Source organism: Cryptomeria japonica, chromosome 8, assembly GCF_030272615.1.
Source record: "Cryptomeria japonica chromosome 8, Sugi_1.0, whole genome shotgun sequence".
Classification (NCBI taxonomy): Eukaryota; Viridiplantae; Streptophyta; class Pinopsida; order Cupressales; family Cupressaceae; genus Cryptomeria; species Cryptomeria japonica.
This window is the reverse complement of record NC_081412.1, coordinates 298794043-298806801: the sequence shown is the minus strand read 5'-3', so window position 1 is coordinate 298806801 and position 12759 is coordinate 298794043. Positions and strand designations below refer to the sequence as shown.

At 39.9% G+C, this 12759-nt stretch overlaps 1 protein-coding gene across 4 annotated transcripts in view; it reads right to left on the bottom strand.

Moving 5' to 3' along the window:
* The window catches only part of LOC131035899 (structural maintenance of chromosomes flexible hinge domain-containing protein GMI1), a 254949-nt gene that overhangs the window by 116969 nt on the left and 125221 nt on the right, over nt 1-12759 (bottom strand). For all 4 annotated transcript variants that reach the window (XM_057967666.2, XM_057967665.2, XM_057967667.2 and 1 more), the window contains 2 exons: nt 6689-6775; nt 5187-5237 (listed from right to left, as the gene is read on the bottom strand). In XM_057967666.2, the coding sequence (XP_057823649.2) occupies nt 5187-5237; nt 6689-6775 (138 nt within the window). The remainder of the gene's footprint in view (nt 1-5186; nt 5238-6688; nt 6776-12759) is intronic.

The following is a 12759-nucleotide window of genomic DNA, read 5'->3' as shown; positions in this document are numbered from 1 at the left end:
TATAGGGATAGTCTCTCATATGCTCAGGACCTCTTCAATGTGTTAGAGATGCTCCTCCCAAGTTCTACTACAAATGAGAATGTCATCAAAAAATACAAGGATTTCCTCAATTGTTGATAGAAAATATGGTTCATACAGGATTGGAAGGTAGCTGGTGCATTTGTAAGGTCGAAGGGCATAACTAAAAATTCAAAGTGCCCATAATGGCACCTGAAGGTTGTCTTGGGTACATCTTCCTTCCTCATTCTTATTTGATGGTAACCTGAACGTAAATCGATTTTTGAGAAATATCGTGCTCCATAAAGCTCATCAATCAACTCATCTATCCTTGGTATAGGGTACCTGTTCTTCATTGTTCTTTTGTTCAGGGCTCAGTAATCTATACACATTCTTATAGTGTTGCTCTTCTTCTTAACTAGAACAAATAAAGATGCAAAGGGGGTGTAGCTTGGTTGAATGTGCCCCATTTCCGGTAGCTCTTTCATAGTTTTCTCAATCTCTTCCTTGAATCTTCGAGGATGCCTGTAGCAAGTGGTGATTCGAGTTCTATGGAGTGTTCAAACCCTCTTCTAGGCAGAACACCTGGAGGGATATCTTCAAAGACCTTAGGCTTCCTTAAAATGGGTTGGATGTCTATATGGATCATTAGTTTGAGAGAGGAAGATTTGTCTAGGACCACACATTGTGCAATCCATTCCCATTTTCTGTGTCGAATGATTCTTTCCATGCTTTTGCATGAAACTACTCTTGGAGCTCCGTTCAGTAGTCCCTTCAATGTTACATCCTATCCATCATGTTAGAAGCATATCTCTAGATTTGGGAGATCCATGGTGAAACGCCCCAAGGAGTTGATCCAAGGTGTCCCAAGTATTACATCGTTTCCCAATGTTACTACATAGAACTTTCCTTGTATTGCATGATCTCCCACCTTAATTTCTAGTTGGGGAATCATTGTGGTAAATTGTGTTATGGCTCCATTTGCTAAGACCATCTTGAACCCTTTAAATTCTTTCGTTTTCAGCTTCCTTTTTGCCACAAAATTCTGATTTATGAAATTGTAGGAGGCCCCACTGTCCACCAAAGAAATCACTTATTGCCCTTTTTGAGTCCCTTTAAGTCTTAAAGGTCTATGTTCATGTTCATGTGAAATAAATGCTAATGTCCCATGCTCTTCCTCTTCGAACCTTTCCCTTTTGAGCAAACTTCCTTTAGTTCCCTCATCTTCGGCTCCTCCTATTTGATGCATTTGACCTCTTTTTCATTGATGGTCAAGTCCGTATGGTTCTTTGCATTTGTAACATAGATTCTTCCTTCTTAAGTCTTCTCTTTGGCCTAGGCAATCTTTTGTTTGGCATCTATGTCCAAGCTTCCATAACTCTTTGTAAAAATAGCATGGTGTCTCTTTCTCTTTATAGTCTTCTTTCTACAAGGATTTTCTAGGTATGCTTTGGATGCCATATATTTTGGTTTTTCCTTGGAGTAGTTGGCTTCAACCTTAATGGCCCTTTGTATTCACCCAAGCTTTGGGGATCTAAGGGATTTACTATATTTTTAACTGACTCCTTGAGTCCTTCCATGAATAGATAGGTAAGCCTTCGTTGAGAGAGATTGGGAACCATAACTACTAACCTTTGAAATTTATTGGCATAATCTTCTACAATTCCTTGTTGAGTGAGTATAGTTAATTCCTTGAAATACCATTCCAGGTGCCTTTGATTGAATCTCTTGATGAGCGTTTGAGTGAATTCACTATAGGTGGTGATGTTTTGATTACCTTGAGTGGTAAGGCCGTGATGCCACCAATCGTGCTGTCCCGGCTAGATGAAGAGTAGCAAACTTGATGGCGTTTTCCACCATCATAGGGCTTAGTGATAGATATGTGTCTAGTTTTTGGACACAAGACTAGGTAGTAAATTTTCTTGAACCATCAATGTTAGGCAAGAACATTTTACTTATCCTTGCCTTAAGATCTTTGTCGAGGTGTCTTCTTCTGCTATTGGGGTTAACTCGTGTCTCGAACTCATGGTTCTCCTTAAAGGGAATACGTCCTTGTACTTCCGGATCTAATCTTGCATAGATTTCTGCTAGTTCTTCTAGACTTTCAGTCATTGGTTCGTCTTCATCAGGCATAGGTTCTTCTCTAGGCAAGAATGATGGCATGGTGGGTCTAAGAATAGAAGCTTGAGTTGAGTGTTTGTTTTCGGAATAATTGGAGTGGGTATCTCTTCCATGATTCAGATTAGCCCTTGTATTATTGCTGTCCATGCTTTGGATAGCTCGGAGCATCAGTTAGTTTGTCTTCTCAAATTTGTCATTGGTCTGCTCCATTAATGTTCTTAGTTCATTTGCCAATTGTTCTGCCATGGCTGATTGACCCCTTCTACGTTGATAAGTTTGCATTAACTGAATTCCCACAAGATGGCAGGATACTTAGCTCTGATACCACCGAGATGTCCTCTATAAAAGTTTCCTTTCTTGACAGATCAATGAATTGATAAATTGCAGAGAACTGTTTGAGAACAGTCCAATTATGAAATTGGATTTACTATAGACAAATACGATCTGATAATAGATATATATCGTGTGTAAAGAGGAATGAGTGTGTGTGTGTGTGTATGTGTCTATATATATATATATATATACTGGCAGTCAAAGTATAATTTATATCCTTCTTGTTCTTCTATATCAATTTGGGTAGTCTTTCTGATTCTTTCCTTTTTCTCCCCCTTTGCAAATAGACTTGATGCATGTTTTATACATGTACATGCCTCTTGGGAGAGGAGTGGGAACCCCTCAGTCTTGCCTCTTTTCCTTTAAAAGACGTATGCTATGAATTGTTTGTTTGTAATAATAATGTCTAGTTGCTAACACAATTAATCAAAATCGCACCATTCCATATGTAGCCTTAAGTCGTCAAGAAATGGGCTTAGTATTATAACGGCCTTATAATTAGTGGTTTACTGAATTCATTTTAACAGCAAGGATTAGTGTAATCGGGTCGTCTTCTACTACTCTGTTAACTGTAGAATACGGACCATCAAATTGTGCAATTTTGTCTCTTATAGACTTCACAAAGTTGGTTTGCAGGCTGCCAGGGGGCATCACACTGTTCTAGAGGCTATAAGGATGTTTTTAGCATTTGCAAGTTTCTAAAATTTCGAAGTCTACCAAATGGATGTCAAATCAGCCTTCCTAAACGGTCGCATAGAAGAAGTGTACATTGAGCAGCCTAAAAGGTTCACCCTATCAGAGAATAAGAACTATGTATGCAAATCAAAGAATGCACTTTATGGATTGAAACAAGAGCCTTGTACTCAAGATTCAACAATTGTCTACAACAGGAAGGTTTTAAAAGAGGTATTGCTAACAACAACCTATATATTAAAACTAAAGGTGATCATCAGTTGATTGTTGTAGTCTATATGGATGATATTATTGCTGGAGGTAGCAGTAATAAGATGTGTCAAGAGTTTTCCATGAACATGCAAAAGAACTTTGAAACGTCTATGCTTGGTGAGTTGTCTTTATTCCTTAGGATGCAAATTTTTCAATTAGATAAAGGAATATTTATTTCACAAACTAAGTATATTAAGGAGATGTTGAAGAAATTCAGGATGGAGGATTGGAATCCTGTCTATACACCAATGATCACAAGAAGAAAATGGAAAGGGTGATGAATCCTCTGAGCGTAATCAAACCCTCTATCGTTGGGAAGAAATAATATTATTTGGAGGCTGACTATACCTTGCAAGTTGGAATTATAATTAGCCAGTTTTACCCACTTTGGGCCAACTCATTTTAGTGCCCAAAATAAGCGGTTAAATTGAATTAAAAATAAATAAATCTATATTTATTTATAGGTCCAACCTTCCTTGGCCAATTGCCCAACTTTGGGTGAATGTAAATGAAAAATTAAAAAATAGATTTGAAATAAAGAATAGGCCGACCCATGTCTAGCGCCCATGTTTAGCATGAAAAGGTGCATATTAATTTAAAGATTGTCTCCTTTGACAATCAATGTGTCTTTCAATGTGGTCCCCCTCTTTGGAGAAGATACAAGAAGAGTATGTGAAGAGTTTTGAAGGCAAATCCAGTGGATAGAAGATGTTATTCCTAGCACGAGAGGACTTTATACGCTAGAGATTGTCAATTGGTTGACTTTATTTATACGCAAATAATGTAATTTTATGGCTAAGTCATTTTTTGCTAAAAATAGCAAAATATCATTAAAGTGACTATTTATGGCAAGTTATGAAAATCATAAAGTAACTTTATAATTTTAAGTTATAAGTTAAAAGAAGATAATAAGTTAAATTATAAGGTTATTTAAAGTTACTTTATTACCTCAAATTGGACGCCACCTAGGTATTGGCACCACAATTGAACTTGAAAGCCCAATTAAAAGTGGCTAATTAGGGCATTAGAATCCAAAGTTTCATTGGCATATACTTCATGTTAAAACCTTGTTCAAACCTTGTGGCTAATTTTGGCGTTGTTTCATTGGCATATACTTCATGTTAAAACCTTGTTCTAACATTGGCATCCAAACGCAAACAAAAACACTTGAAAACTATTCCAAAACCTCCAATCAGCAAACGTCAGAATAAGAAAAAGTTAGCTCAGATTTGGTTGGGGATCTTTCAAAATATAAAGTGAGGTTTTTATATATAAGCAGATCTTTTTGCTGTGGTTTTCTCACCAAAAGGTTTTCCACGTAGATCGTGAGTTCTTCTTGTGTTCCTAATTGCTGATATTTTGAACCTGTTATTATTGTGGTTGGTTGATTTGAAAAAGTTACAAGGATTGTGTTATAACCACTGCTTATATATAAGCAAATCTTTTTGCTGTGGTTTTCTCACAAAAGGGTTTCCACGTAAATCGTGAGTTCTTCTTGTGTTCCTAATTGCTGATATTTTGAAGCTGTTATTATTGTGGTTGGTTGATTTGAAAAAGTTACAAGGATTGTGTATACTGATTCAACCACTGCTCCCTTCAATATAAACTTGTTTGATCAATGTGCAACTAAAGAATGTTCTGCATGGTCACAGCAATATAATTTAATAAAACAAATCTTAAACATTTAGTATACTAACCCCAACCATATGGATGTACTATCTAAAGTCAGCAGTATTGAATAACTCTAAATCGTCAAAATTAGAAATAAGCACATACTATATAGAGTTTACCTCAAATTCTACTGGGGTACTTGTCCGAACAGCTTCATCAGATCCATCATTCTATAGAGGAAAACAGGTCAATCAAATAACTTATTAGTAAATGGTCCACATTCAAGAAAATTCAAAGATGAATGAAAATATAAATATTTTAAGAGTACTCTGAAACTTGCATAATTAGGAATTTCGATTTCCAGGCCTTCTAATTATTGCATATACTAGAATCAGTTTAAAAGGTGCAATTGATATGAGAGCGGTTTAGTATGCAGTAATTGTTAATCATGATAGTTAACCATGGATCACTCCTAGAGACCCATGCATTTTGAAAAGCATAGCCAACGAACTGAAATGGCATCTCAAAATCATCATTTCATGCAGTAACAGAATGACAAAAGCAACCCTCATAAGATGGTGATAAAAGACAGCTGTTGTACCATTTTCAAATAGGGAGGTAAATATGCAAGGAAAATATGTAGAAATGGAAATCAGGATTATCCACCCCTAAACTTGCAGAGATTGAAATCTCAGCGATTACGCCAATAAAGACTATTAACTAGAGTCTAGACAATCCAAACAGCCATTGTGATTTAAAAACTTGAATTGCAGATGTTACAATTATCGCTGCAACCAGTTGATATTTTCACAAAAACCGGGCAAAAGACGATGACAATTCAAAAATCTGAGAGTATTAATCATAAGGTAAAAAACTTATGAAATGTGCTCATAGCTAGCTCTCAAAGCTTATAACAGGAATACCCTTCCAGGTACAGGCAATGAGGAACACAAGATTAGCAGACTTCAGGAGGAGAACTCCACCACTAGTTTGAAGCTTAAATTGTAGCAAATTACAACAAACACTTTTAAAGATCTTGATAACGCACTTCCCATTGTGCATGCAAAGCAATGTTACTTCATGCACTAGATCTTAAACATGAATGGATCCAAATTTTGCTCACTAAAGGACATTGAGCAAGATTCAAATTTCAAACCCAGTACTAGGGTTGAAAATTTCTGTTACCACACTCAGCCAATTGTCAAAAAGGGGTTGATTTCCTGCACAACCTCGGGGATGATCTGCACAATGAGGAAGATTTGAATGGACAAAGGTTTATTGTTGACAATATACTTACAGTGACAATTTATGACAACTATGGAAAATTTGCATAGTTTAATCAAAGAAAATTTACCTACACATATAAATTCAGAGGCTGAACAAGTAAAATTACATTTCAGTAGTTGGGAGTAGATGTGTGGACCATCATAAATTTTTATATTATGGAATAAAATTATAAACAGAATAATTAATCACAAGGCAACAAGGATTGGGAAACATGTATGGGACCTGATGAACCACTCACATATGAATTTCAAGGGTGATGATAACACTACAATTAGAGAGTTCTTCAAGAGATCTGTTGCCATCACTGTAAGCATAGACTAAAGCTTATTGACAACATATTCATCTTCCTATATGAGAAATAATCACATAAGGCAAAAGATAAAATAAGCCATGCCTGAATGTATGGAAAGTAAATGTCTTTTAGCATGCACTTAAGTTGATCCCCGTTCCAATACTGTGCCTTTAAGCTGGATATATGCACCTGTCATAATTACAAGAAATAGTTTGTTTGTTTTTTAATTCATAAAACATATCATAATTTGTCAAAAACTAAAAGAACAAAAATTTGTACATCAAGTTCAGCAAATAATTATTGATAATGATATAGCCATAAGTTATCAAAAAGAAAAATCTTGCATTGCCCACAAGTCAGCCATAATGAGATTGACCTGAAAATTATTATGAATCAAAAAAGCACCGTCACCTTTGCTCAAAATCGTTATCACTCACACTGTTAGATTTGATAACCAAGCTTTCGTTTGGCAACTTTGATATTCTCCAGACGGCCAATTTTATTGTGGTAATATAATATCATAAGCTTCCATTATTCTAACCAATAAAAGCTAATTGTATTATTATTTATAAAATAGTACAAAAGCAATCAGTAGCGGAGCAGAGGGAAAAACCATTAAGTGAAGAACATTGAAAACGAGACAGAAGATTGCAGACAAGAAGGCAAGCAAAAACAACTATGGATATCCTAAGCTAACAGCCACTGATGAAACAGCTCTATTAAGTAGCTGTAAATATAACATGATATATATGTTGAGATACAGTGAAGCAATAAGCAAAATATTGACATGAAATAGGATCAATTTATCTCCTAAAGAATGCCATGGTGATGAAACCATGTCACTCACATCATGTTCATAGTGTGTCCAAGTCCATCCTATTGCCACAGTTTCCTGTTGCTAAGGATGGTAAAAGCATTTGTCAGCCAGCATTATTCAGCATTTGAGGAAAAGCCAACCCATTAGTTGCATAGCAAGCAGACATCTGCTAACGAACATGCTGCATTACATCCATGATTTTGTGCCTCTGTCTCTCCGCAGTGAGAATTTCCTCTTTGCCTTCAACTCTACTTTGGAACAGGTCAAAACATTCATCTTTTGGTGAAGCTCTCTTGCAGAATGAACTGAGACTCAGTTTTAATAATGTTGTTTGCAACTTATTTGGCTTCCAGAGAAGCCAATAACCCTTGCAGGCAGTAATTAATATTGGCCAGGTCGATATAAAAAGAGGGCCTCCCTCTATGTTTTAGAGCAATTTGGCACTTAGTTTTGGAAGATGGTGGTGGTATTAAAGGGTGTGCTGCTAGCATCTTAGTCAACCACTGCCTCGTTGGAGAATGGCCTGGAAATAGGAGTTCCAGTGATAATACTGGTGGTAGATAGCATACATTCGGAACATGCGAAGGAAAGAGTGTTGTTGTGCTGAATGAAAACAGTAAGTACAGGTATTCTGAGACCCTTTCAAATAATCAGCAGAACGTACAAACTTAAACCCTATATGGCACACTCCACAGAGATTACACTGATTCTTTAAACAGCAGCAAATGTATCAAAGACAGGGAAACTTCAAACAACTCCTGCTGCTGACGTTGGATAGTGGGATCACTCACAGACCATAAATGGGTGTTTTGTATGCGATTATATTTTGTTATTTTAATCCTTGTCGAAATTAGGTAGCGATGTACTGACTTGAGGAAAAGTTGTATGAATAACTTTTAGTCTTTTCATTCAAATAGAGTCTTATATCAGGACACGAGTTGTATCGGCAGAACTCCCTATGAGAAGCACACAGGAAATACTGAGAGGGGAGGTGAATCAGTATTTCAAAACCTTTTAAAACAATTTGCATAATGAAACATAAAGAGAACAACCAGCAAAACAAAGACACAAGATTTCTCGTGGAAAACCCTTACGGGTGAAAAACCATGGCACCAAAAAGCTTTTATAAACTTAAAATAGGTACCAACCCTGATTACAGTAAGGTTTTCTGAGAGCACCAACTATCCAAAAAACCTGGTCAACAATGACGAAGCACCTACTCCATCAAGAAGGCACCAACCTCAAGTTTTATGAATGTCTTTCAAATATAAGTTCAGAATACTCTCAGTTTCAAAGCTTCAAAAACTATTTTTCAATCTCCAAAAAAAACCATACACAGAACTGCTTACCACAGAAATTTGAAATCACAACTTAACATATACCCCTGTAACTACATGCTCAGCACAGGACTACTAAAGAGTCCCAGATTGCATTCACTCAGCAATCTCTGTAATATTGAAAATATAACCTCCACTCTGTAGCATCTCAAACTCTCTTAAACAAGAGATAGAAGCACACAAAAACAACTAACAGCGTCCCAGCAGCACATTAAAATTTATCTGTCTTCCAAACTGCCTCTTGCTTGTCTTCTACCAATAAACTCAAGACCTCACACTCCAAAAAGAGCGCTCAGAATACAACCGCGCAGAACTGAAATATATATTTTTTGTAAAATGTCTCTATCCACCTCTATACATTCCATGCGATGCATACACAGCCATTTCTCAGTTCATTCATCACGTGTAATTTTTAAAACCATTCACCACATCAAAAAATTGAAGTCATAAAAGCAAAATATTTATAACTTCTTCAAGCTCTTTACTTCAAAAATGCGGCATTTAACTTGTACCACTCCGTCAGCAATATTGGCTCTAATATGATTTCAAAAACGGCTCAGATACATCTGGTATTCGCATCCAAGTCATACCTTCATCAGCCCACGAAGTCACAGTCGGAAAAAAAAAATGACTTAATATCTTCGATTATTTTCAAAGAAACAAAAGATGCAGCTTTAACACCCAGCTCCAGTAACACTCAACCACCACCTTTCCAGCTCACTTTAATGCAAAAATTATCTCCTCAACAAAACTTGATGCTTGTTACTTGTTTCCCCCTTGGAGTGTCAGGTTAAGACATTGCATAAACGACAGAAGTACATAGAATATATGGAACTCACAAGTGTACTATTGATTCATGATAAGCCAGTACATACAATGATGGCAATATGTTCGACTACAACAGCATGTCCAAAGACTAGAAACAGATACAATATAAAGGAGTCTGGTCAATTACCCGGTGCCAATTGCCGACAACCGACGGGTTAACTGCCGACGCTAACACAATTTACCTTAATGCTTAATTACCCGACAACATCATCCCCCCCAAAAAGAAACGTCGTCTCCGGACGACAGACAACCAAAATGAGAATGATGTACAAGCAAAACTGAAACCCCAAAATAACAGATTACTGGGATTGGTGTAGAGATGGCGTCCCTGATGGTCCCGTGGATGAGGAAGAGGCCAACTCCTCCCGCAGCTGCAACACCTGCTCTGTGCGGTGGCGAAGATCCCTCTCAGCCACCAACTGGCGCTCCCGAGACCGTTGCACTCTGAATACGGCCTCCATCAGCTCGGTATGCTTCTTATCTAGCTCTACCCTCATACTACTCAGACTAGCCTCCAACAAAGCCCTATCTGCCACCCGTGCGGCTGAGGCTGCTGCTAACTCGGCGCAGACACGAGCCAACTCCTCCATACTCCCTGTCCGGGCTCTCTGCTGAGCCAACTCCAACTCCAGTGTCTCCCTAGTGATATCTGCCTCCTGCTGAGCACGATGATGTGCCCCAAATGACTATCCCGTATGGCCTGCTCGATCCTCCTAAGTAGGCCCTGCACCTGACTCTCTCCAGTCTGTCCAGGGTGTTGCCACTCCTCCAACATCACAGGAAGATCCACGTGAGGCCATCCTCTATCAACAAAGCACCGCTGAAACGCCTCAACAACTCCTCCGGTAGCAAATGCCAGGAGACCCTCCAACGTTGGCTGCCCTAGGGTCCCTTCCTCCGTCAAGGCCAAAGGTCTACGTGCCTCACTCTCTATTGCTGCCAAAAATTGAGTCAAGGCAGTGGGCTTGTTCTCTATAGAACTAGGCATCGGAATGTCTACCTGTGGCACTGTATCCTCCGCACCACCCATGTGCTGGACTAGGTCCGTAGGTTCCCCATGTGCACGCATCTCATGAGTAGAGTCACTGCCCTCTAAATCAACCACCTCTTGACAGTGAGGTGTGGCAGGCGGGGGTCCTACTGGGGCTTTCGGTTGCGCTGAGTATTGCTCCATCCATGAGTCTATATCATCTCCCTCAACGTCACCCCTGTCTAACCTGATCTCTCCACCTCCATCCACTGGCTCTGTCCGAATAAGGGTTGTGTCTCTCAGCTAAACTATACTACTGCTAGGGACCTGTGAAATCTGCCCGAGGGAGGGAAGAGGATGCAATTGACCAAACCCCGACACAGGGATTGCTGATATGGCTCCCACTGTCACTCCTGCTGCTGGTAATGGTATCACGATCCCATCTGTAGTCGACACAGCAGGTGCATATACTAGCCTCCCTGTCTGAACACCTGTAGGTCAGACCACTCTTCTTCCTGGCAGTCCCCACATCCCCTTCGGTATCTGGCCGAGGGCAACTGTACCACCTACGCCTTCTTCCATACCCAGCTCTGGATACAGTACTCTTCCACCTTTGTTGTGTCGTCTTTGTCGCCCACTGAGCCATCATTCATCTCTCATCCAATTTATTCAAAGCGTACAGTCTCTCTCTCAGGCTTTCCATGTCACCAAGTCGATTATCGATGGCGATTCGGAGACTCGGCACCATGAATTCAATTGGGACCACGGCTTCTTGTCCATACATTAGCTGGAAGGGAGTTTGTCCTGTAGTTACCTTATAAGTCATTCGGTATGCCCAAAGTACTGACGATAGGCGCTCCTCCCAATCATCCTTCTCCACTCCGCAAAACTTATAAATCACCGACACGATTATATTATTGGTCGCCTCGGCTTGCCCGTTCGCCCGCGGATAGTAGGGGCTTGATAAGGAGTGGAAGATTTTGAACTCCGTTGTTAGCAACCGGATTATATGATTTACAAAATGTCCTCCTCTGTCACTCGTCAGTTGGATTGGAATCCCCTACCGCATAATGATTTGTTCATAGATGAATTTTGCTATATCGACCGCCGAGTTGTCCGGCAAAGCCCGTGCCTCGACCCACTTCGTCAAGTATTTTGTCGCCACTACAATGTATCTGCATCGTCGGGCTCTACTTGGTTTTAATGGTCCGATGAAATCCAACCCCCATATCTCAAACAGTTCATGGGCATTCGATAGGTTGAGGGGCATAAAATCCCTCTTTAATGGCCATCCGACCCGTTGGCATGTATCACAGCTCGTCACCTACTCTCTAGCGTCATTATGTAGTGTCGGCCACCACAGTCTTGCCAAGAGAACTTTCTTGGCCGTGGTGTCAAGGCCCATGTGTCCACCTGCGAGCCCCTCATGTGCTTCCCTTAGGACACCCTGAATTTCCTCTTCCAGGACGCATCGCCGTAGGACCTGGTTGGGTCCCATTTTGTACAAGAGGCCATTAATGAGTTGGAATGTTCTGCTCCTCAGTACCAGTTTCCTTCTTTCTCCTGGTGGCATCTCCCTCGGAAACCGTGATGTCGACAAGTATTCCCCCACACTTGTGTACCAGGCAGGGAGAACGGCGATGCGAAGTGAGCGTCTAGAAAATCTTCATTCACTCCTTCGGCTGGTTCTCCTGACTGGATTCTCGATAGCTGGTCAGCTATCACATGGCTCTTCCCAGGTCTTACAATAATGTTGAATGTAAACTCTTGAAGCAGTAGCAACCATCGGCTGATTCGTCCTTGGATAATTTGGCTTGTTTACCAGGTGCATCAACGCTTGGTGGTCCACATAAAATGTGAACGGGGTGGCCAGCAAGTAATGTCGAAATTTCTGGACGGAGTACACCATCCCGAGGGCTTCCCTCTCTGTGGTGCTATAATTTTTCTCTGCCTTCGACAGGAATCTGCTTGCAAAGTAGACCGGGTGATCTAGCCCGTGATCGCCAACCTGCGCCATTGTGGCCCCTATGGCGAAATTGGATGCGTCAACGTGTACGTGGAACTCTTTGTCCCAGTCAGGATATGTTAGGATTGGCGCACCCACCAACCGTGACTTCAATTCTTGGAAGGCCTCTTCCTGAGCCATCCCCCATGCGTATCGTTCACCTCTCCTTGTTAGCTTGTCCAGAGGGCAAGATACTTGAGCAAAATTTTTGATAAA